At 44.6% G+C, this 24,876-nt stretch overlaps 1 protein-coding gene across 4 annotated transcripts; it reads right to left on the bottom strand.

Annotated features, from left to right (window-relative positions):
* Window positions 1-3,636: 3,636 nt before the first annotated feature.
* Window positions 3,637-23,030, bottom strand: ZNF287 (zinc finger protein 287). 4 transcript variants are annotated; one of them, XM_029929000.1, is made up of 6 exons: window positions 22,964-23,030; window positions 20,675-21,257; window positions 19,921-20,021; window positions 17,235-17,361; window positions 16,707-16,793; window positions 3,637-7,781 (listed from the first exon to the last, which is right to left on the bottom strand). In XM_029929000.1, exons 2-6 carry the CDS (start codon window positions 21,075-21,077, stop codon window positions 6,214-6,216), a joined length of 2,286 nt encoding a protein of 761 aa, XP_029784860.1. In that variant the 5' UTR covers window positions 21,078-21,257; window positions 22,964-23,030; the 3' UTR covers window positions 3,637-6,213. The 4 variants fall into 4 exon arrangements, with proteins under 4 accessions (XP_029784860.1, XP_029784859.1, XP_029784861.1 ...); XM_029928999.1 differs by having other exon boundaries at window positions 22,788-23,018; XM_029929001.1 differs by lacking the exon at window positions 22,964-23,030 and adding an exon at window positions 21,368-21,434.
* Between the last annotated feature and the right edge of the window lie 1,846 nt (window positions 23,031-24,876).

Genomic DNA, 24,876 nt, shown 5'->3' with positions numbered 1-24,876 from the left:
GTCTTTCCTACAGATAAGCCCTAATGGCCCCCAAATTCTTAATGGGAGATTTCCCATCTTCTAAACTAGAATGGACAATATTGGGAGAGGCAGTATGCCAAGGGCCCTGAACTTCCCTACACTTTCCTGCTCGGTATGCCAAGAGTACAGGGTCTTAATTGTTCTTTACCTGGGCCATTTTCAGCCTTGTGTTCACAGTAAGCAAACAGACAAAGCAGGGAGTTGAAAGGCAAAGGGCACGTTTGGTTACAATTCACTATAATAAAGTAGTGATTCCCTCAAGCTCAGCCTTCTTTCCTGTAAGGCAGCCTGTTTCTGCCGGGATGCATCTAGGCCCACCTGTGGAGATACAGAAATGAGTATAATGTAATCACCTCCCTTGTTAGGAACATATTTTCTAGTAGAAAAGATGGTCATTCTTCTGAAGGTATTTTTTTTAACTTTTATTTTTTTAAAGTAACCTCTACCCCCATCGTGGGGCTCAAACTTCCAATACGGAGATCAGGAGCTGCATGCTCTGCCAACCGAGCCCCTCGGGTGCCCCTGAGCTAGTCACTCTTGATGCCTCTCACATCCCGGTCCAAATCATTACCAAGTCCTAGAGCCTCTGCCTTCAAAATGCATCCAGCATCGGTCCCTTCTTACCACCTCTCCTGCAACCACCATGGTTTCTCCTCCGAAACTCTGGAACCGCGTCCTGCTCCTGTCCTTGCTGCACTTAAAACCTCAGAATCACCTGGGGAATTGAATCCTGGTATTCCCATCTCCCGGTCTCCAACCCAAATCAAATCAATCAGCATCCCTTGACGTGGGGCCCGGGCCCTGGTAATTTTAGAAGCTCCCCAGGCCATTCCAGTATGCAGCTAAGAGTGAGAGCCGCTGCAGTTGACAGTGAGAAGGTACTGCAGCGTTTGAAGCAAATGGTGATGTGGTCAAATGTGCTGCTCGATCTGTAGAGCAGTTACGTGGTGGCCTTACATGTTTTCACGTGACTCCAGCCAAGTGTGGCAGCCCCACTGAAAGGGGTGAGATCAGGGGCAGGATGAACACCTACCTGGTTATGAAATAATCAAAAGCTAATTAGAAGCCTGAAATGAGGTAGTGGCAGCGGGGACAGAGGAGACTGAACTGGCATGCATGGACAGGAAAGCCGGCAGGGCTAGGACTGCAGGTGGACAGAGAGGCTAGAAGTCTCTCTGTCAAAGTTACTGTGAACTGAAACAGAGATTTGGGGATGAAAGTTCTGTTTTAGATTAAACCACTGAAGGTGATAGTTCTGAAACTGGGGGAAGATCTGGGTGGGAGACCAGAATTGAAGTGGAGGTAGGGAGGAGTGCATTCTTGGCGGGGCTGTACTCATTTAAAGATCTGAATTCACGAAACTATAGGGAAGGGGAGACAAAAATAAACTTTCAATGCTCTAATCTCATCAAAATACAGAATTTTATAGAATTGTAGGTACATACGGTTTGTGCTCTGGATTTCCATCAGCATTAATTTTACAGGAAGAATTCACCTAAGTGCCGAAGCCACGGTCCGAACCCTTACTGTGTCGCTCTTGACTGACTGCATGACCTCAGGCAAGACATGTCAGCATCGCGGGGATCACTTCCCCCATCCGCACAGAGGACTTCGTGTTGCTTGCAAGTTCACACACATATTTGTACATATCACTTCAGTGCACATGCTTGCCATTCTTAACGGCTACAGTGTTCTAAGGGGCTAGTAATTGTAGCGAAATACAGAGCCATGAAGAGAGTAACAGAAATAGAGGACTAAGTACATTTACAGGCACATGCAAGTGAGTTGATACCAGAAGATACAGTTGAAGGATGAAACCTAACGCTCTTAGTTTTTAAAACCAAATAAAAGTTTGGCAAGAAAAACTAGCACTTATATTTGCATGAAACATCCTCAGGGTTCAGCTTTAGATCTTATCAGAAACCTGCCTTAAGGAATGTGATGGGAAAGATGATTTACCTTATAAATATGCAGATTATCAAGACAGGTCATAGTTACACATATTAGGCACCATATATTAACTGCTCTCTAACTAGCCCACTTGCCAGGTTAACTGACCTGCTCCCTTCCTTACCCTCTGCTGGTCCTGGCACAAGACCTCTTGGGGTCACGCTTGCTTTCTAGTATACTGTCACTTCCATCTTCTCCGACTTAGTCGTATGCTTAAAAGGCTTAGTTGTTTGCTCCCCAGTTTGTCCCCATATGTAATTATGTCTCTGACACAGAGACTGCAGAACTGATGAAATGAGGGCAGAGTTGCCTTTACAAGTTAAATGGTTGGGAAGACTCAAAGGCTCCCTGCCAGCGACACCCCAGCAGCAATGAGCACACCCAGCGTCCAGATCTTGGTTTCTAAATAGTTGCTGGATTATCCAGAGATTGCTGGAGACCTGGCTCATTCTGTATCTGGGACACTGAACCTGAGATCTCAGGTGTCAGAAGGCAATGAGGTCCCCAAAGGCTAGAGAAGGCATGACAAAGGACCTAAGAGCTACCGGAAGGGTTCCAGCGGACCGAATTTGGGACAATTGGAGCAACAGAAACAATGGCCATAATTGGTGTTAACACATGGAACAATTTGTCACCACTGCCAACTGCTTCCTCTGAAAGCCGGTAAGGCGCGGCTGTAAGTAGGACCTTGTCTCTAGTGCGTTCCCGGGCGACAGAAAGCTCTGCCTTACCGAATTACGCATCAGGAAAATGTGGGGAGAATGATGGGAAATTGCCATTTTGCAAACCTTGATGAAATAACTGATTTGGGGAATGGTCGTCACTGGGTACTCAAACTATCAGGTGAAAAGTTCTTGGTAAACAGGGTATCCATACGCTGCCAGGGTCAGTCCACAGATTAGCGGCAACAGGAAAAACACATCCTCACATTGGGAAGACACGGGGATTGCCACATCACGGATAGCACACCAGATTAGAAGACTTCTGACGTGATGCAACAGGAAATACATCAGTGAAGTGTTAATATTAAACATATTTAACCTGAATCTAATCAAGGCTTTGGTCCTAAATGCTTATTTATAGAAACCACAGGAGATCTAGGAACAAGCCAAACCACATGTAAACAATCAGTTAAGGGGCGCCTGGGTGGCTCAGTTGGTTAAGCAGCCGACTTCAGCTCAGGTCATGCATGATCTCACAGTTCATGGGTTCCAGCCCTGCGTCGGGCTCTGTGTCTCCCTCTCTCTGACCCTCCCCTGCTCATGCTCTGTGTCTTTCTCTCTCAAAAATAAATAAACATCAAAAAAAAAAAAAAAAAGCCAACCAATCAGTTAAACCCTGAATGTACGACATCCTACAACTGACCTGCTCTATTTAAAAAAAAAAAAAGTCCTGGAGGAAATCAGCAGTGGGAGACGCCTAGACAGATGAAACAGACATAACAACTGAACGTGTAGGAAACTTGACGGGATCAACAGGGAAAATTAAAACATGGATGAAACGTTAGAGATTAGAGAATTCTTACTCATTGTTCAAGGTATGTGATGGTATGTGGTAATGTGGAAGTCCTTATTTTTATGAGATGCATGCTGAAGTACTGAGGGGCGAAACGTCCTGTCTAGTAACTTTCCACTAGTTCAGTAAAAAATGTTAAAATTTTAAAGCTAGGTGGCAGATATATACAGTTTATTTTATTATTAACTTTTCTGTATATTTCAACAGGTTTGTAACAAAAAGTTGTGGAAAATAAGACTATCTGCTAAAAAACCCCTTGAATTACATGTGGATCAGACAACTGTAAAAAGTGGGAAAAATACACAAAGACCCAGGGCTCTCCACTATTCTGTCATTGTCTGCGGGCGTCCATTGCCTCAGTGCATCAGCAGAAGACTTCATAAATCCATTATTTACAGAAAACTCACAAAGGCAGGAACTACAAATTAAAGCGAAGAGAGGCGCTATGGACCGGAACACCCCACACATCCATGCCAGGAGGGGAAACCGAGCGTGATGTAAGTGGCGTTATAGATAGAAACTGCATCTAAGTACAACAGTTATTTCTAACATGGCTGCCAACTATGGCATAAGCATAACTTGAGTAATTACGCAACCTGGACGATCTCTGCTTTGTGAAGGCTGATCCCACGACAGCAGGGTCAGCCGAGGTGAGGACAGGAGAGCAGGAGCTTCTGGAAGATGCCAGCCTCCGGGTCTTTTCTACGGCACCTGTCTGGAGGGTGTTTTCTGTCAACAGTAACATCCAAATGAAACTGCAACGGTCAATCATATGCTTAAAATGGTATTTATGGCACAAGAATTTGCATCAATTTTGCTCCATGGAGCTCAGGAAAACTTCTTGCACAAAGATGCCCCACGGTTTCTACAGGAGCATCCCCACTGTTAAGATGCGGAATTGACTCTTCAATTTTAAGTAGTTCCTATTACTCAGTGAATGACCAGTATTTGTTAAGTATTTCTTTGCACATATGCACAAAAAAGTACTTTAAATTGAAGCAACTTCACTCCATATCCGTTAATTCTACCTTATTACTGAACTCTAACTTACCTGCTTAATTCAACTGACATATATTGGCCACAACCTATACGCAAGGCACTGAAGAAACGAATTAAGAGCAAGATGAAGTCTCAGCTCTCAGAATATGGTCTCATATTCTGATAGTGGAATGCTGTGGATATTAAATACAATAGTATTTTTACCTATTTCTGTTTGCATTGCTGCCTGTTTTCCTTTTATGGTGGTTAGGAGCCCACAAATTTAGCTAATATTTTAATGATTATTGCATCAATGACAGTCTCTCATCAATGCTTTTCCCACTAAATTTGTTTTCTGACATTTTAAGAGTAATCCCCATTTTATTTATATGTATGAAAAAGAACCGATTCCAATTATTCCTTTAAAATCAGTCGCTTCAGTTTTAGTTCCTTCTTCTAAACAGGCTGAACTTGGTCTGATTCAATTAGCCACTCTTATTTTCTTAGGTAACCCAAGTCCAGTAACAGTTCATGTTGTAAGTTACCTGTGTATTCTTTCTTCACTGTCTTCACCCTTGATTTCTTCCCTGACCCACTTTCTGTAGTGAACTGAAACCTATTTTCCATTACTTTTCCCTCACTCTATGTAAATAGCTGCTTTCACTACTTCTTTGTCTTGGGATATGGGATTGCATTTGCCAACCCATTTTAGTAGGCTTCGTAGGTCATTCTGGGACAGTACTTAATAGTTAAGATCATGTCCTTTGTCACATTTCACTATTCTAGTAAGCTTTCTGTTGTTTAATCGGCTGTGGTTTTCAGCACGATAAGAAGCCCTGAAAAGATCCAATTAGGAAGTCTGGGCCCTGAGCACAGTAGGCACTCAAGAAATGGGTCTCAGTGGAAATGGACTTTCTATGGCAAAATAACCACAAGGGAACTTCAAGTTCTGAATTTAGGAGTCAGGTGAAAAAAGAATGTAACCTTATTCTTATTTTTTTCCTGTAGGAGGACAGATGTCAAAACCTAGTGAAACTAAGGCTCATATGTTTTAAAGATGAATCTAAGGATGATGTTTAATTTTTGCCTGTTTCACATTAATCTGTACATGTCTAAGGGTTATATATCCATTAGCTGTCCTAAGAGATCATCATTCATTAAACTTCTCTTCCTTGAATATTTCAATAGTTAAAAGAAAATATAATTAAACAGTTGTCACATAGAAACTATGATATCTCCCACTATATATATATTTTGCAAACCTAAACCTACTGGCTCCACGAGACAGTTATGGCATAACAGGAAAAGGGAAGGGAACCCTTTATGTATTTAAGGCTTCAAGGCTGGGAAGTAATAAAAGGCCTGAAAGCATCTTTTTCAATTATCCCAAGATAGTGTGAAATCCCTACTTGATGGAAGCCTTCCCAAGTTACATTCAGAAGGTCTCATTAGGAAGTACTTGAAATACACTAAGAGTTGGCGAGTTACAGATTTTTGAGTACTCTCACTTTTCCAGGGTTTCTTTCTGGAATGAATTGGAACTGGTATCAAATAAAGGTTAAGAAGTGAATAGTTTTCTTTTAAATGTCACATTAAATGTAAATAGCTTATATCCACATTACCAATTCTGATACTTCTGTTGAGTGATAGCTAACATATATTGCACTTCTTTTGAATAATGTTTTAACGGAGTACAAAGTAAAATTTGGATGAACTGTAAAAGCGAAGTGAAGTCATCTACCACATCCGTTAATTATGATGTTTGGCACCTGTATGAACGCGCTGATGCTGAATCAGGTTTGTACTCTGGGTGAAGGTTTTACCACATATACGGCATGCATAGGGCTTCTCTCCTGTGTGAATTCTCTGGTGTTGAATAAGGCATGTTCTCTGGCTAAAGTCTTTATCACATTCATTACATTTATAGGGTCTTTCTCCAGTATGAGTTCTCTGATGCTGGTTAAGTGAAGAGGAATAAATAAAAGCTTTCCCACATTCGTTACACTTATACGGCTTCTCTCCGGTATGAATCCTCTGATGCTGAGTGAGATTGGCTCCCTGTCTATACGCTTTCCCACATAGGTTGCATTTGAAGGGTTTTTCTCCATTGTGAATTCTTTGATGCTGAGTGAGGTGCACACTCTGGCTGAAGGCTTTTCCACACACGCTGCATTTATATGGTTTCTCCCCAGTGTGTGTTCTGTGGTGCTGAGTGAGGTTTGCACTCTGGCTGAAGGCTTTTCCACATATTTTACACACATACGATTTCTCTCCAGTGTGAGTAGTCTGATGTTGAATGAGAGTCGAGGAATGAGCAAAGGCTTTTCCGCATTCATTACATTTGTAGCACTTCTCTCCAGAATGAATTCTCTGATGTCGAATAAGGTAAGTACTCTGACTAAACACTTTCCAACACTCATTGCATTTATATGGTTTCTTTCCGGTATGTATTTTTTGATGCTGAAGAAGGTGTGTACTCTGACTGAAAGTTTTCCCACACTCGTTGCATATGTAAGGTTTTTCACCCGTGTGAACTCGCTGATGATTAATCAGTGATGAACTGTGGCTGAAGGTTTTACCACACTCCAAGCATCTGTAGGGTTTCTCTCCAGTATGTGTCCTTTGATGTATCGTGAGGTGTGCGCGCTGACTGAAGTCTTTTCCGCAGTCATCACACTTATAGGGCTTCTCTCCAGTGTGAATTCTCTGGTGTATGGTCAGGTGTGCGCGCTGGCTGAAGGCTTTACCACACTGGTGGCATTCATATGGTTTTTCTCCAGTATGCATTCTCTGATGTGCAATAAGGGATGAGACATGCCTAAACTCTTTCCCACATTCTTCACATTCATGAGATTTTTCTTTGGCATGGGTACTTTGGTGTTTCACGAAGGATGGGTTTTTCCTAAACTTCTTCCCACACACGTTACATTTATAAGGCTTCTCTCCAGGGTATATCTTTCTATGTACGAGACCGCATGAGACATGACTGAAGGTCGCCCTGCCTTCATCACACATAGTTTTATTATCTGTTTGGGTACCAAAATGAATAATTAGGTTTGAATGCTTTTCAAAATTATTTCTATATATATCATATTTACTAAGACACTCTTCCATAGGGTCATCTTCTTGTGAGAGGATGGACTGCAAAGGGAAAATTCTTTCCCGAGTGGAAACTTTCCTGAAGGGATTTGCTGCTTGTCTCTCTAGTCTGTCTTCATAGTCATCTGGTTCCTCTAACTTGATGGTCTGAGTACCAGTCTTTGTAAGTTTAGAAGTATTGGTCACTGGAGTACACTCTTGGGCTTCTGTTTTCCATTCTGAAATAAAAAGAATACAGAATATAAAACGTTTTCCTCTATTTGGAGAAAGGAAACTGCCAAAACAGAAACAAGATACTGAATGTGAACAAAACGTCTAAAAAAGACTATGGCCCGGACAACCTCACAATGTGGTACTTAAAGTTAAGGTACTTTTCTTTGGGAGAAGAGAGGGATGCCTGGGTGGCTCAGCTGGTTGAGCAGCTGGCTCTTGATTTCAGCTCAGGTCATGATCTCAGGGAGGAGAGACTGAGCCCCACATGAGGCTCTGCTAGGTGGGGAGCCTGCTCAAGATTCTCTCTCTCCCTCTCCCTCTACCCTTCTTCACTTCTCTAAAAAATAAGTAAAGACTGTATTATAATTTTATAATTATTACTTTAATTTTACTATAAAATATTTATTTGTAAGTTTTCAAAAATTCTTTTAGAGAGAAAAGAGTTCAAGTGGGGAGGAGCAGAGACAGAGGGAGAGAGAATCCTAAGTAGGCTGTGACCTGTCAGGGCAGAGCCCAACGCTGGACTTGAACTCATGAACCAGACCGTGAGATCATGACCTGAGCCAAAATCAAGAATAGGACGCTTAATCAACTGAGCCACCCAAGCACCTCAATAAATAAAATAGTTAAAAAAAAGAAAAACAAAAAAAAAAGCAAGCTTGAGAAAAGAGACTACAGGGGCAGGAAACCGGAAGACCAAACTGTTGAAAAAGGAGAGGTTCCCCACTGTTCAACATGGGCACAGGGTAATAAAGTTGGTCAGGTCAGGCGATAGGTGTAAGAAAAGTGAAAACACTGGATAAGATGAGGGGTGACGGGGCATCACCTCGCTAGCTCTCATTAACCCCTTGCAGCCTGCTCCGCACGGTCCTACATAACATTCCAAAGGCAATTTCACGGAGTGCTCTCCATGTTTCAGTATCTCCAGCAAGCCTCTCCTAGTACGAGTTCTCAAGGCACAGTCCCCGGACCGGCGGCAGAAGCATCACTATCACCTGGGAATGGGCTACTGGTCCCCCCCAGTCAAGCCGCATCAGACACTCTGGAGCTGGGGCCGAGGAGTTGGTTTTAGGGAGCCCTGCAGGTGGTTCTGATGATCACTAAAGTTTGAGGGCCAGTGGTGTAAAGGAGGGTGGTTTAAAAAGTTCCAAATACCTCCACTTGACATGTCCAGTCCCAAAATAATCCTAGCCTCTCCTATTCTACTGTATCTTCTACCAAACTTCATATTTAGCTGAACTTGACATTTAAATTTTCCGTGTAACCTTGAGCTACTTCCTCAGAGCCTCCTATAGGTGTCATGTGAATACCAGATTTAGGCATTCTCTTCAGGTAACGTCTCTCCCCATTAAAAAAGTGGTACGGCCCAGCTCCTGTTTGTCCTTCTAAGAACCCTCAAGTAGAGATCAGCGTGAATCCTATGAACTTGCCTTTCTGTAGTCAGTATGGCTGAAACACCAGCAGTCTCATGATTCAACCGTACGTAACGCTGAGACCATGTCAGCCCTTGGCCTTAAATTGCTACTCACAGCTTTGTGTGTTTCTTTTATTTCCAACTTAGATGCAAACTCTAGAAATGGCTTATGCTTCTTTTATGTTTCCTTCAGAAAATGGCCCAAGACTAACATGGTGGCCACTCAACTGAATAGGTGAAATAAATGACAATAATTTGTTGTAAAAAGGTGAACCAAATGAAAGCATATACATACTCACAAAAATAAAGCAAACAAACAAAAAATCCCTGACCTCAAACCTGCCCACAAAGCAATCAAATGTACTGACGCTCATGGTCTCCAGCAGGATGGTGTAAAACAAATTTAAATTTTAGCATCCTTTTCTCAGGCAGGTCGAAAACATAAAACTTTCAAATATTAGGAATTATGTAATGAAATATAATCAAATATGGATTTTATAATATAGCAAAAGTGGTACTGGGTAATTCAGAAATTTTCTAAGATGTAGATCAAAGTGTAAAAACCTTATAAATGAGGTGCTTGTGTGGCTCAGTCGGTTGAGCATTTGACTTCGGCTCATGAGTTTAAGACCCATGTTGTGTTGGCGGCTCCGAGCCTGGAGCCTGCTTGAGATTCTGTGTCTCCCAATCTCTCTCTCTGCCCCTCCCCTCCGGACATGCACACGTGCTCTCTCAAAAATAAATATAAAAAATTTAAAATAAAAAAACCTTACAAATATATCCATTCCATAGAATCACACTCAGTCATTAAAAATGATTAAAAATGATAGCTGCCATCAATCAATAAAGGATGAGAGTGAGGGATATGGAATATTGATAACTGATGAAAATAACTGGGTAGGTTCACATACATGGATCTTTTTGGGTAAGGGTGGGTAGGACATATGATGTAGAACAAGACACACTCTACGTAAGGATACGCTATATGTAATACAGACGCGTATACACAGATAGTAATAATCTGAGGGGCGAAAATCATGGTAATGGGTGAGGAGAGGTAGACAAATATTTCACTTTTCTTCCTGTACTAACTGAATTTATAAATGACTTTTATTACTTTGATTCAAACACAAACATCAGAGTTGACTTTATAAAATGCTTGGGAGTAATGTTACATGAAAAAAGCAGTATCGTAACTAACATGAAAATACACTGGAACTAGACAAATATCAAAGTGTTAATGAGAGTATAGGTTTTTAAAACACATTTCCTAGTTTTCAATGACTTGGCGATGTGACTTCTGTTGCTCATAGTACTAGTGTAACCGCAGTTATATTATTTTTATTTAACAATAATATTTAAAAACAACCCTCTCCAACCAGGATCTGTTACTCTCCCCTCCAAAAGAACAAAATGGAAATGTTAAAGGATCGGATAGGCAGAGGCGTGTGCACACGCGTGCGCACACCCACACACCCGAGAGCACCAGAAGCTGAGCTGAAGTCTGATTCTATGCAATCAGATGGTCTATGGGAGAGTGCACCACATACCTGGAAAGGGAAGCACTAAAATGATACCAAGCTTAAAATATGGCTGAATCATGACCATGAAGAAATTGCTAAAATAAATACACATTTTAAAATCAATCCGTTTAGGGGCGCCTGGGTGGCTAAGCCGGTTGAACGTCCAACTTCAGCTCAGGTATTGATCTCACAGTTGGTGGGTTTGAGCCCCACATCGGGCTCTGTGTTGACAGCTCAGAGCCTGGAGCCTGCTTCTGATTCTGTGTGTCCCTCTCTCTCTGCCTCTCCCCTGCTCATGATCTGTCTCTGTCTTTCAAAACTAAATAAATGTTTAAAAAAATAAAAATAAAATAAATTAGTTTATTGGAAATTCAAAAATCGGTGTTCTTAAACAGTGCTGAAATATATGTATTTAACCAGAAAGGGCTGGTTGGAAGTGGTAAGAAGGTAAGTGGCCCTTTAGTCAATAGGGCCTAAGAATGGTGCAATACTTCTAGGAGATGAGACAAGTGTGGGCTTAGGTAATCAATGAAAGCTTCAGGGGGGAGGTATGATTGGAGCGGAACCTGAAAGAATGCCTATAGGTCCTGTATAAAGAACTATCAAAGTTCCTGTATAAAGTATAAAGAAGTATCAAAGTTCCAAGACATGAATAGCCAGCGAAGACCAATACTACTGCTCTATTTGTGAATTATCAGAGTTTATGTTTCCTGAAGTATGAGTACTCAGGTATCCAAACCAAAGGTTCCACTTCTTATGTATCTCTACGCTGGTAAGAAAGGAAAATCCTCAGAGGCCGAAAATCAAGCAAAAGCAGGGAGATGGGAAATCATCGAGTGACGGAGATAGCTCCTTCATCTGGCTAATGACCTTACACTTCCATTTGGAGGGTGCAAGAGGCCCAGGGACCAGAAAACAAAGTCTGAGGCCCTAACATGTGCAGGGGGGTGGCTGACAAGACTCCTGAGAACAGAGAATTATACTCTGCTTAAGGACTGGCTAGAAACCTCACTTCTACATAAGGCAAAAAGAAACTTGCTTTTCTCAGTCTTGGTGCTCTTTGGAGGAAGAAGATTCTACTCCTAAAATACCTAACTATAAACTGTCCCCTCTTGTGGATTTTCAGCCCCAATGCATGCTACCTGAAAGGCCATCTAAAAAACTTCTCAGGCTCAAATTTAAGTGATCCTAGGGACGCCTGGGTGGCTCAGTCAGTAAAATGTCTGACTTCAGCTCAGGTCATGTTCTCACGGTTCATGAATTCGAGCCCCATGTTGGGCTCTGTGCTGACAGCTCAGAGCCTGGAGCCTGCTTCAGATTCTGTGTCTCCCTCTCTCTCTGACCCTCATGCATGTGCTCTCTTTCTTAAAAATAAACAAACATAAAAAAAAAAAAAAGTGGTCCCAGACTGGTAGTACCTTCCAGAAGACTATCCTGACTTCTAGTTCAGGCTCATTTCATTAATGTCATGCATGTTTTTTTCAGTGTTTAGAGTGTGCCAAAATCATTCCACAAAGAATTACTGTGCTATAGGAGTATATAGGTCATTCTGCTATAAATTACGAGGAGAGTTAGCTTTTCAGTAGTATGGCCCTTAAAACACCTAGTGACCAGGGAAGATAACACATATTATAATTCAGTGCCTTAGGGGGGAAAAAAAAGGCAATAGAAAAGCAAGAATCAATAGTATAGTGCACTTCTCTTGTATATGGAAAGAGAGGTAGGAATATCTTTATGATTTCTAATTGCAAAGAGAAACACGGAAAGAGAAACCAGAAATAAATAGGCAGTAGATGGGAACAGGGCAGGAGGGATGGGAGTATATTCCCTTTCTACACAGTTTTGACTTCTGAACTAAGCTAATGTTTTTACATGCTCAAAAATGGAAGATTAAAAAACCAGAAAACAAGAAAAGACTAAAATTGAATACAAATAAAATCAAACAAACCCTTAAGCTGTACATCAAACCCTTAACATAGCCAGAAGGAAAGAACCGAAGGAACTTTTGAACCTAGTGTTCTGTATACCCTTAGTGGGACATAGTGTAAGGACAGAAAGGACTTCGAAGAAATTTTGACCGTTACCCAGTTTGTTATCGGTAGTGATACTGACATAATTCTGAAACCATTTTTCTGTGTGTTATGTGACAGGGTGAATCAGTATATACTAATGCTGTTGAGAACCAGGTTGTTCATTGTACGGAAAAGAAAATAAAACAAGATGGAATAGCCTTGTGGTGCTGGATATCAATTAGAGTTACCAACATGAACTCACGTTTGAGAGAAACACACACACACACACACACACACACTTCCCAGCTCTATGCACCGGAAGCAATGGTACCCACAGGAGTGGGCGCACTTGCTGCCCACATCCTGGTTTCTAAGTACTATTCCCTATCAAAATAAACCAGGGTACTTTGGAGAGAGTCTAGGTCTAAGGTAGGCACAAGGTGAGTCTAAAGAACATCTGGTGCTAGAAAGCCAGCGAAGGATCAAAGACTAATGGGGACCTGGCAAAGGACTTTGACTTGGTTTGAAGGGCTCCTATTACCCAAACGGCGGACAAATGAGCATGAAAAACAAAAAACAAAACAAACCGGGAATTAGTTGACTAACACCCTGAAGCTGGAAAAACTCCTTTAGTCTCTAGTGATCCGTATACATAAAAATGAGGTAGGAGGAAGAACTATTCTCTTTTTTCTTTAATTTTTAAATGCTTATTTATTTTTTGAGACAGAGTGTGAGCAGGGGAGGGGCAGAGAATGATGGAGACACAGAATCTGAAGCAGGCTCTAGGCTCCGAGCTCCAAGCTGTCAGCAGAGAGCCAACATGGGGCTTGAACTCACAAACCGCAAGATCATGAGCTGAGCCGAAGTCGGATGCTCAACCAACTGAGCCACCCAGGGGCCCTGGAAGAACTATTCTCTACAGGAGAATGCTAGTAATCCTTTAGAAGGGATGGCTGAATCAGAAAGTCACCATCTTGCAACCAGCAATATGATAAAGCAAGAGTCAACAATGGATGCTAGAAACCCTTAAATACAGTATTACCAGTGAATAGAATAGTCACAAGGGCTCTAAGTATCACTCCACAGACTGTTTATTGATCATAAAGAAGAAAATACACCTTTAAAATGGGGAGATCTGGCCAACAGCGCCTTACCCAAAACAAGTACCATCAATGAGGAGACAAATGGCAATGCAAAGCACACACCTATGTAGTCTTTCTGGTAAAAAGGTTTCATTTAAATCTAAACATAAGGAAGCAATCAGGCAAATCTAGGTCGTGGGTCATTCTACAAAAATATGGTCTGAGGCGTCTGGATGGCTCAGTGGATTAAGCATCCGACTTTGGCTCAGGTCATGATCTCATGCTCCGTGGGTTCGAGCCCCGCATCATGCTCTGTGCTGACAACTCAGAGCGTGGGGCCTACTTCGGATTCCATGTCTCCTCTCTCTCTGCCCATCCCTCACTTGTACTCTGTGTCTGTCTCTCTCAAAAATAAATAAACATTAAAACAAAAAATTTCTTTTAAAAAACCTGGCCTGGATCCTTCAAACAATGTTCCAAAGAAGGCAGGAAGAAAAGAGAAGAAAGAAAAAAGAGAAAAGAAAAAAGAAACAGGAAGAAAAGAAAGGAAAGGAAAGGTGGAGAACAATTCTAGATTAAAAGGACTAAAGACACAGGATAACTAAGTGGAGCATAGGACTCCTGGCTGGAGATCCCGGAATGGGGAGAAAAACCGCACGATGTTTGGGGACAGTGAGGGAAGTCTGAATATTGACTATACATTAGACGACTTTTTTGTATAAATGTGAATTATTTGGGGGGAGAGAATGATGTGCCTGTGTAGAAGAACATTCATGGTCCTGGGAGATACATGCAGAAATACACAGCGGGGGAGGTCATGGTCCCTCCAACAACTAATTTTCAAATGGTTCTTTACAAAAACAAAGTGTGTGTGTGTGTGTGTGTGTGTGTGTGTGTGTGTGTGTGTAGTGATCAAAAGCAGAAGTGGCTTGGGGCACCTGGGGGGCTCAGTCGGTTTGAGTGTCCGACTTTGGCTCAGATCATGATCTCACGGTTGTGGGTTTGAGCCCCGCATTGGGCTCTGTGCTGACAGCTCAGAGCCTGGAGTCTGTTTCAGATTCTGTGTCTCTTTCTCTCTCTGACCCTCCCCTGCTCACGCTGTCTCTGTCTCTCAAAAATAAATAAATGTTAAAAAAAAAAAAAGGCAGAAGTGACTAAATAATGGTAGCTGGTGGTTCCAGATGAAAATTACGCTGGTGTTCAACGTACTGATTCTGCAACTTTTCTGTAGGTTTGAAGCTCTTGTGGGGGAGAGAAGGAATGGGGACACCAAAAAGCCCATCAACAGGAGACAGGTTCGATAAATTGAGACACACAATAAAATGTGATGCAGATATTAAAAAAAAAGAACGAGGAGGTTCTTTATATCCTTAGAATACTTTTCAAGATACGCTTTTTAAAAAATTATATATAGGGGCGCCTGGGTGGCTCAGTTGATTAAATGTCCAGCTTCAGACATGATCTCACTTTCATGGGTTCGAGCCCCGTGTTAGGCTCTATGCTGACAGCTAGCTCAGAGCCTGGAGCCTGTCTTCAGATTCTGTATCTCCCACTCTCTCTGATCCTCCCCTGCTCACGCTGTCTCTCTCTCAAAAAATAAATAAAACATTAAAAAAATTATATATGTATATATATATATATATATATATATATTCCCCCCCCCCCCAAAAGAGAGAGCCAGCACAAGCAGGCTTGAGCAGGAGAGAGGAACAGAGGGGGAGAGAGAGAATCTCAAGCAAGCTCCACGTGTGAAGCCTGAGGTGAGGCTCAATCCCATGACTGCAGGATCTGGACCTGAGCTGAAATCAAGAGTCAGACACTCAACTGACTGAGCCCTCCAAATGCCCCTAGATACACTTTTAAATAAAGAAAAGCAAAGTACAAAACTGTGTAGTTTGCTACCATCTCTGTTAGAAGACATTACAAAAAATTTTTTTCCCTAAATGTTTATTTTTGAGGGAGAGGCAGAAGGCAAGCAGGGGAGGGGCAGAGAGAGAGGGAGACACAGATTCGGAGGCAGGCTCCAGGCTCCGAGCTGTCAGCACAGAGCCTGACGCAGGGCTTGGGCTCAAACTCATGGACCACTAGATCATGACCTGAGCCAAGTCACCAGTTAACTGACTGAGCCACCCAGGTGCCCTGAGGAGAATCCATTTTTATATTGCCTTGATAGGCAAACAAAACACCTTAACATAAACAACTAGAAACAAGCAACAGTGGCTGGGTGCTGGGAGATGTAGGAACTGGATGAACGTGCTCTACAATGAATCTTTTTGAATCTTCTGAATGTATTTTTTAAATTAGAAAATAAAGAATAAGTTAGCAAAGTGGATGCAGGAGGCTACAAGGGTTTGTTGGTGAAACAGAAAGAAGAAACTTAAAAAGAAGGTTTGAAACTTAAAACCATAGGGACATTCATGTATGCTTAAAAAAGAGGGCGGGGGGGCACCTGGGTGGCTCAGTGTGCTGAGTGTCCAAGTCCAGGCTCAGGCTCAGGCCATGACCTCATGATCTTACGGTTCGTGGGATCAGGCCCCGCACTGCGCTCTGTGCTGAGGGTGCAGGCCTGCTTGGGATTCTCTTTCTCTCCCCCCACTGCCCCTTCACTGCTCTCTCAAAATTAATAAATTAATTTAAAAAAAAAGAGGGTGGGAACAACGGCACAGAAGCCGCAGACAAAGGCGGGGATGGGCCAAGGGTCAGAGGAGGATAAACTGAGAGGCACAGGGGAAACTCTTCCTGAACACAGCATCCATCAGGGAGCAACACCCAACAGCTGAGGGCCCCGGATGGGCTGGGAGGCCCTTGCGGAGACGGCCATGGCCACAGTGAAGGACCGGATCCCACTGCGCGTGGTCAGGCTCTGAGGACAAACCATCTCACGCAGCCGTGCTCTCACCTGGACTAGGGCCTTCTAAGATTTCCTTTATCACCATCCATGGCTCTTCCAACATGGGAATCACGGTTGGTCGGTACACTGTCAGTCCTGTTCGGGAGGAAGAGGAGGACTTTTATCCTGGAGATAAACAGCTGTTGGAATTTATTACCTGACTTCTACTTACTTCTACGGGAAGACAACAGCTCATGGACATGCTGTAGCGGGAGCAGTGGGTCACTGTCCCTTTCAGAGCTAGGACGGAAATTCCTGCCACCCAAGAGGATACGTGCACAGAGATCAGGGCGGGACGAGGTCTCAGGAAAGGAGCAGTGCTGAGTGGACGCCCAGGGAGGCTGGGCATCACGGTTTTCAATGATCTTTCACTTAGAAACTTTTTACTTGGGAAGAGGGAAAACATTTCTGTGCCCGAATGGGATGAGTGCGCTCACCTCTAGGCCCCCTCGTAGCCAAGTACTTCAGAGGCCAACCCGTTCTATCAAGGAGGGCGGAAGCCTGTGTGGCGGGCACACCGGCGTGGGCGGCGCTTACCCAGAGAAACCATGTTCCAGTAGTTCTGCAACGTCACAGTCTTGTACAATTCCTTCTGCACGGGACGCATCATCTCCCAGTCCTCCTGCGTGATGTCCACAGCCACGTCTTTGAAGGTCATGGATTCCTAAAACATTCAATAGAACTGGTTCCAGAACGGGTAGGAGGAGGCCAGGGAAAACGCCAGGCACACGTGTGCCGAGGCCAACCGCAGGGTCCTGAGCTTCAGGAAGATCCTCAAGGTCAGCTAGCCAAGCCCTCCCCCGCACCTGCCCGGTCCCTCGGGGAAGTCTGAAACTACAGCAGGAGTCATCATCACGTTTCCAGCTGGCACGGAAGCGGGCGCCGGTGGCTCCTTCTTAGAGGAGAATGGGCTTTACAAAGATGACACACTCGAATGGTTGTGCTTTTCAAGCTCTGACTCAAGAATTCAGTGTGTTATGGGGGTGCCTGGGGACTCGGTTGGTTGAGCATCTGACTCTCGATTTCCACTCAGGTCATGATCTCACAGTTGTGAGATGGAGCCTGTGTGGGGCTCCGCACTGGGCGTTGAGCCTGCTAAGATTCTCTCTCCCTCTTCCTCTGCCCCACCCTCGCTCACATGAGTGTGTACGCTCTCTCTCTCAAAAAAAAAGGATTCTCTCTTAAAAAAAAAAAAAAGAATTCAATGTGCTAGAATTTGAAATTTTAAGCTATATTTGCATGCTCTACAATGAAATGCAGAGCCCTTACTTCCTTTTTAAAATAAAATTGGGGCTGTGCCGCCTGGCTCAGTAGGTGGAGCCTGTGACTCATCTCAGAGTTGCAAGTTTGAGCCCCACACTGGGTGTAGAGATTACCTGAAAAAAAGATCTTCAGGGGCGCCTGGGTGGCCCTGTCTATTAAATGTCTGACTCTTGATTTTGGCTCAGGTCAGGATCTCCTGATTGGTGAGTTGGAGCCCCGCACCACGCTCTGCGCCGACAGCTTGGAGCCTGCTTGGGATTCTCTCTCTGCCCTACCCTCTGGTCTCTCTCTCAAAATAAATAAACATTAAAAAAAATCTTTAAAATTGGGACTGAAACCCACACTGTTGAACTGTTATACTAGTGGGTACATGTCTCAACCTGGTAAGGTTCATATTCCTCTTTGCCTTTTCCAATTCCTTTTGTTAAACAAAACTGATTACTCTTACCTGTCTTTCAAATGACTTTATGTTTCCCAAAAAAATTATATGGGGTTTTCAAATTATATTTTCAATTTATAATTTAGGGAGAACAGACTATTTAAAGCTTCTTTTACATCTTATAGAACGATAGTCAACACGGATGTACTATAAAATTTATTCTGTGTTTAGTACTAGATACCTTAAATTTTGGGGGTGGGGAAAACTGTGCATGGAATATTTTTTTATATTTATTTTGGGAGAGCGAGAGAGAGCGAGAGTTAGAGTAGGGGAGGGGCAGAGAGCGGGAGACCGAGAATCCCGAGCAGCGCCTCGCTAAGCAGCATACAGCCCAGAGCTCGAACCCACGAAACAGGAGATCATGACCTGAGCCGTAACCAAGAGTTGACACTTAACCAACTGAGCCACCCAGGTGCCCCTGTGCATGGAATCTTTTATTTCATCTTATCATCTGCTGATTTTCATGGACGAAAGTGAATTTTTTTTTTTTAGTGTTTATTTTTGAGAGAGAGAGAGAGAGAGAGACAGAGAGACAGAGACAGAAAGAGAGATAGAGCACGAACAGGGGAGGAGCAGAGAGAGAGGGAGGCACAGAATCCAAAGCAGGCTCCAGGCTCTGAGCTGTCGGCACAGAGCCTGACGCGGGGCTCGAACTCACAAACCGTGAGATCAACCTGAGCCGAAGTCAGATGCTTAGCCCACTGCGCCACCCGAGTGTCCCAGCTGATTTCTTTCAGGGCAAGCTCCGGGTCTAGCAAGGGGCTCAGACTCACGACCCCGAGATCAAGGGTTGGATGCTGTTATCAACTGACTTTCGTATGCCGTGCTCCGTAGTAACCGCCTGACTCAAATTTTGTCATTTCCCAGTCTTCTCCTTGATTTTCTTAGGGTTTCCAGATACACAATCATTTAACCTATGAATAATAATTTTACTCTGGCTACTGGTGTCAGATGTGCATTTTTATGGTAAAGCTTTCTCTTAGGACGGCCTGATAGAACACAGACTCATGATAAAGAGTAACACCACAAAACGCATAGCCTTCAATTACTTGCTAATGAGAAAAATAATATTAGCAACTATTGCTCCTTGATGGCTTACTGTAATCCAGGCTAACTGCAAGTCACACAGTGTTTAATCCTCACAGTCTAACAGGTAAATTCTATTTATCAGAGTTTAATAATTCAGGCCAAGTGTGGTCACGTATCTTGCCCCAAATCATAGGTTCAGAACCAGGAACTAAATCTGATCGTCTGGCTGTGGAGGTCAATGCCTTCATCTCTATGCAGTGTTGCTGCTGGACAGTCACAGAGTGAGATGGGCCTAGAAGGTCACGGGAGCCTATTTCCTGTACAGGGCAGTCACTTACCTTAAGAGACCCAAGTAGATCTAAAGAGAGAAACTCATGCTTCCTAGATGAGCTTTTGGGGTGCAAAAAAGTCACAGGGCCAGGACAGAAAACGCCCTCACACACACACCTCCTAACAAGCCATTTTAAAATCACAGAAGAAACCAACACTTACTTTGGTCACCAAGTCATTTAACCATCCTGACTGGAAAGCAGGTCTTCCTTTGGGGTCTTCCTCGGGGGTCTCCTGAGGAAGGCCAGGATTCTGAGGAGCAGCTACGGAAGAAAGGAGACCATGGTGGAGATTAGTCCTGTTTCAACAGCCTAGGAAATTCTTCACTGGATAGATGCCCACACTTCCCTACACTGAGAAACGGGAAGGACACCAAACCCAGCACCCGTACTTCAAAGCAGTGGAGGGAAAGGCCGATCGATCCAGGCTTCAAAAGCAAGTCTGTTCTGGGACTGCTGAGGACATGTGCCAAATTCACAACTTCCTACTGAAGCTTCACGTGACATAAGATTTGTGTTGTCTCTTAACAAGGAGAGGTTTTCTGGACCCTTTTCTACCTTTTTGCAAGCATGTTATTATACAATCCGATTCACAAAGCAAAGGATTTCTTTTCATAATGGTTCAAACTTCTGCAGGTAAAATTCCTCAAGGCTCACACAGGGGTGGTTTGGTTGTGCCTGGTCACTGTTTTAAGACACTGGGTAGTGTGTGTGTGTGTGTGCGCGTGTGTGCGTGTGTGTGTGGTCTCCAGCAGTCTGGAAGGGGCAGACCATGCAGGATGAGGCTCACATTGGAGTGGTGTTCTCACTCACTGAGCTCTGCTCTCCCCGGTTTCTTTAAAGGGCTGCTCTTCGACAGTGCTGGGTGTCATCCCTAACCACCCAGGGCTCCTCCCCCTCTGCCCTACAGTCCTCACCTTCCTCTTCCAGAATCTGAGTCAAATCCTCCACCAGAGTCACCACCTCCTCGCTGCTCTCTGGGTACTGGGACTTCACCCACGTCCTGACCTCCCCGGGCAGGATGGTCAGGAACTGCTCGAGCACCAGCAGCTCCAGGATTTGTTCCTTTGAGCGAATCTCAGGTCTCAGCCACTTAAGGCAGAGCTCTCGGAGGCGAGTCAATGCCTTTCGAGGACCCGCTAGGTCTGGATATGGGAAATTCCTAAAATTCTGTCGACAGGTCTCTGTGTCACGCAAGAGTCTCAACGCGTGGGTTCCCTTCTCCACATTGTGGAGTCCACTCTGAGCCCTGTCTGGCTTCCACATGAGAAGGGTTTGGGAGCGTGCAGAACTGGTCATCCTCTTGCACGGGGAGAACATGGCTACAGACGGGAGAGGCAATCGGGCAGAATCCTTTATTTCTCCAGTAGTGAGCCAACTGCTTGAAGTCTCATGATTCTACCAAGGACTGCTACAGCCAGGGGCAGAACAAGGTCAAGGTAGTCAGCAGCCTTAGTTACAAATTCAGAGCTCAGAACTTGCAGGGATGGCTAAGAGACCCTGAAATACAAGAAAAGACCGCGAAGTCAAGAACTCCTGGTGCTCTCTGCTATTCACATACACCAACAGAGCCTACTCGGTGTGCACAGATAAACACACACAGACTTTACCTTGATCTTCCTCTCCTACATCCTTAGAATTGCAGCATACATGCAATCTGCTGGGGACAGGGGCTGAACTGCCATCAAAAGGTGGTAATAGAGGGGCGCCTCGGTGGCTCAGTTGGCTAAGCAACTGACTTCGGCTCAGGTCATCATCTCGCGGTTTGTGAGTCTGAGCCCCACATCGGACTCTGTGCTGACAGCTCAGAGCCTGGAGCCTGGAGCCTGGTTCATATTCTCTCTCTTTCTCTCTCTCTCTCTCTGCCCCTCCCATGCTCATGCTCTGTCTCTCAAAAGTAAACAAACATTTTTTTAAATGTTTTATTTATTTTTGACAGAGAGAGAGAGAGAGTTAAAAAAGAATTAAAAGAAAAAAAGGTGGTAATAGAAGCAAAGAGCTGAATCATGAGCCAAACAATAGATCAGAGAAACTTCTAACTTGTTGAAACACAAATGAAATTACAGAGGGGGGAAAGAAAGCTTCAGTATTTTTCTGATGTCACTTCAGAAGCCATAAAGGAAGGGAACTATCTCTCAAGAACTACAGAGCACATCTTTTAGGTACTCAGAAGAATCGGGGAGAATGTCTTCTTAATGAAGTGCTCAAGGTTCCCAAGGAAACTGTCAAGGAAAAAAGGGCGAGCCATTTACCTGCTTTGCATATAAATGCCAGACTATTCTAGCTTTTTGCTATCAGAAGGCTGGGAGGCTAGCCTTAGCACTGGAAGAAAAAAAAAAGTAGAAGAGACTGGTGTCATTTAAAAAAATTTTTTTTTACGTTTTATTTATTGTTTTGAGAGAGAGAGGCAGCACAAGCAGGGGAGGGTCAGAGAGAGAGGGAGACACAGAAGCTGAAGACAGGCTCCAGGCTCTGAGCTGTCAGCACAGAGCCCGAGGCGGGGCTCGAACCCTCAAACTGTGAGATCCTGACCTGAGCAGAAGCCGGAGGCTCCACCGACTGAGCCACCCAGGGGCCCCGAGACTGGTGTCATTTGAAGCCCTTTTATTCTACAGGATACAATTCCTCACGAATAAATACGAAGCCGGGATTCCCGGAGAAAACCTCAGCACAGGCCTGACCTGGGGCACGGACACCACCTGTCCGCGGGCCCCAGCCCTGAGCCCTCCTCAAAGCTGTCGTGGAACCGAAGCCAACAGTTCACCAGGCCCTGCAGGGGAGACGCGCCGGCCTCGTCCGTCGCCTCCCCTACGCGGTCCGGTGTCCCTAACTCCTCTTCGGTCGCGGGGTGGGGGGGCTGTCGCGGACAGCGGGGGGAGTGGGTACCCTGCGACGCGCTGAGCTGGGACCGGACCCCCCACAGCAGCCTCCGCCCCGTGTCCGCCTTCTCCTCGGCCCCCGCGCGTGGACCGGCTGGGGCTGTGGTCTGACCGCGCGGACACTCGCGCCCGGCGCCCCCGACATCGTTACCTGTCGCGGGGACCCTGCGGACGCGCAGCCCGAGCGGCCCGAGAGGCCCGGGGCAACAATGGCGGCGGGGGCGCGGGCGCCTGCGTGGCGAGCTCGGTCCCGCGCTGCAGAGGGGCCTCCGGCTCCGCCACTTCCCTAACCCGGAAAGCACGACGTGTCTCGGCCGGGAGCCGCACCTTCCAGCCCGCTCCTGAGGAGCCCGGCCCGGAACGCGCCGCGCCTCGGCTCCACCGGGACCTCGCCTCAGCGCCACTGCGCATGTGCGCACGGAGAACGCTGCGCGCCCGCTGAGCCAATCGGAAGCCGCGTCCCGGCCCTCCCTCCCTCCGGAGCCTCATTCCTTGGACCTGTCTCCATGGTAACCTCCTCCACCCATCACTGTGACTTGCTCCTTTAGGCTGCAAGGTTCTGAAGGGAACTTTAAAGTTTCCGTGGCCAAAAGCAGGTCTGATAGGTGACTGGAAGGTCGGGGAGCTACTAGCATCTGAGGAAAGGGGATGCGGACAGGGGTGGTTAAAGATCTGCGCTGATTAACCAGAGAAAACCTAGTGCCAGAGTTCTTAGAAGGATGAACAGACAAGACGTGGGTCTAAAGGTAGAACAATCCAAAGCGCGTTTTCGGGCTTTACTCTGCATACACATTCACTGTTAAAGGTTCTGAGTCCCTCGTAAGGAATCTGGTCTGGAGACTCAGGAAAAAGGGATAACAGTGTGTTGTTTATAGAGACACAACAAACCAACATAAAATTCTTGAAAATAAAAGGATAGAAAAAACATTCCAGGGGTTCCTGTTATCTACTGCTGGGTTGGCAAATGATCCAAAACTTCATGGTTTTAAAGAACAACCATTTTATTAGGCTCCGTGGTCAGGAATTTGGAAGGGGAACAGCAACACGGCTTTTCACTGCTCCACTGTGTCTGGAGGCTCAGTGAAGAGGATTTAATGGCAAGGAGGGTGCATTTCTAAGATGGCCTCTTCACTCACATGTATTATGGGTGGGCTCATATGGATTAAGGATGAGCTCAGCTCGGATTTGAGCAGAGTGGACTTCTCCATGTGAAGGACTCTTACATGGCATCTCTGAGCTTCAAGAGCACATATTCTAAGAAAGAATCGTCATGGCTGATGATGACATAGCTTTGGAAGTCACAAAGCATCACTTCTGTCATACGTTTGGTCAAAGCAGCCACAAGTTTGTGCAGAATCTAGTAGAGTCAGATGTAGACTCCATCTCTTGATGGGAGGAGTGTCATACAGTCTTGATATTACCACAATTGGCACATTTCAACAAAAAGAAACTGTGATGGTCTTTGATGTGCCCACTTGGCTAGGCCACAGTCTCCAGCTATTCAGTGAAGCAAGAATTTAGGTGTTGCTGTAAAAGTATTTGGTAGATATGGTTAAAGTCCACAAACTCAGTTGAATTAAGTAGGCAACATTGTCCTAGATAACCTGGGTGGGTCTGATTCAGTGATCTGAAAGGCCTTAAAAGCAGAATTGAGGCTTCTCTGATGAAAAAGAAACTCTGGGGACAAAGCTGCTAGCTTGCCCTTCCTATGGATCACTGTATGGATTTGTAAAAATGTTTATTTCATTTATTTTGAGAGAGAAAAAAGACACCTTTTGTGCAAACACTTTATGGAGAAAATTAGTCAACAATTTTGAAAAACACTAAAGAGGGGCACCCGGGTGGCTCAGTTGGTTGAGTATCCGACTTCGGCTCAAGTCAAGATCTAACTGCTTGTGGGTTCGAGCCCCGTGTCGGGCTGTGTGCTGACAGCTCAGGGCCTGGAGTTTGCTTCAGATTCTGTCTCCCCTTTCCATGCTCATGCGCTCTGTCTCTCTCTCTCTCTTTCTCTCTCTCCCTCTCCCTCTCTCTCTCTCTCTTTCTCTCTCTGTTTCTCAATAATAAATTTAAAAAACAATAAAAGAAAAAACCACTAATGATCATCTAAGTAATAGAGAGCAAAAAGTAAAAATAAAAAATAAAGAATGGAGAGCAAGTCCTGTATGGCAAAAATTTAAGGAGTCTTTTAATTAATCAGAACAACATAAATTATACTCAAAACCTTCCCACCCTCTCACAAA

Source organism: Suricata suricatta, chromosome 17 (assembly GCF_006229205.1).
Source record: "Suricata suricatta isolate VVHF042 chromosome 17, meerkat_22Aug2017_6uvM2_HiC, whole genome shotgun sequence".
Classification (NCBI taxonomy): domain Eukaryota; kingdom Metazoa; phylum Chordata; class Mammalia; order Carnivora; family Herpestidae; genus Suricata; species Suricata suricatta.
The sequence above is the reverse complement of the archived record's forward strand: the minus strand, read 5'-3'. Positions and strand labels throughout refer to the sequence as shown.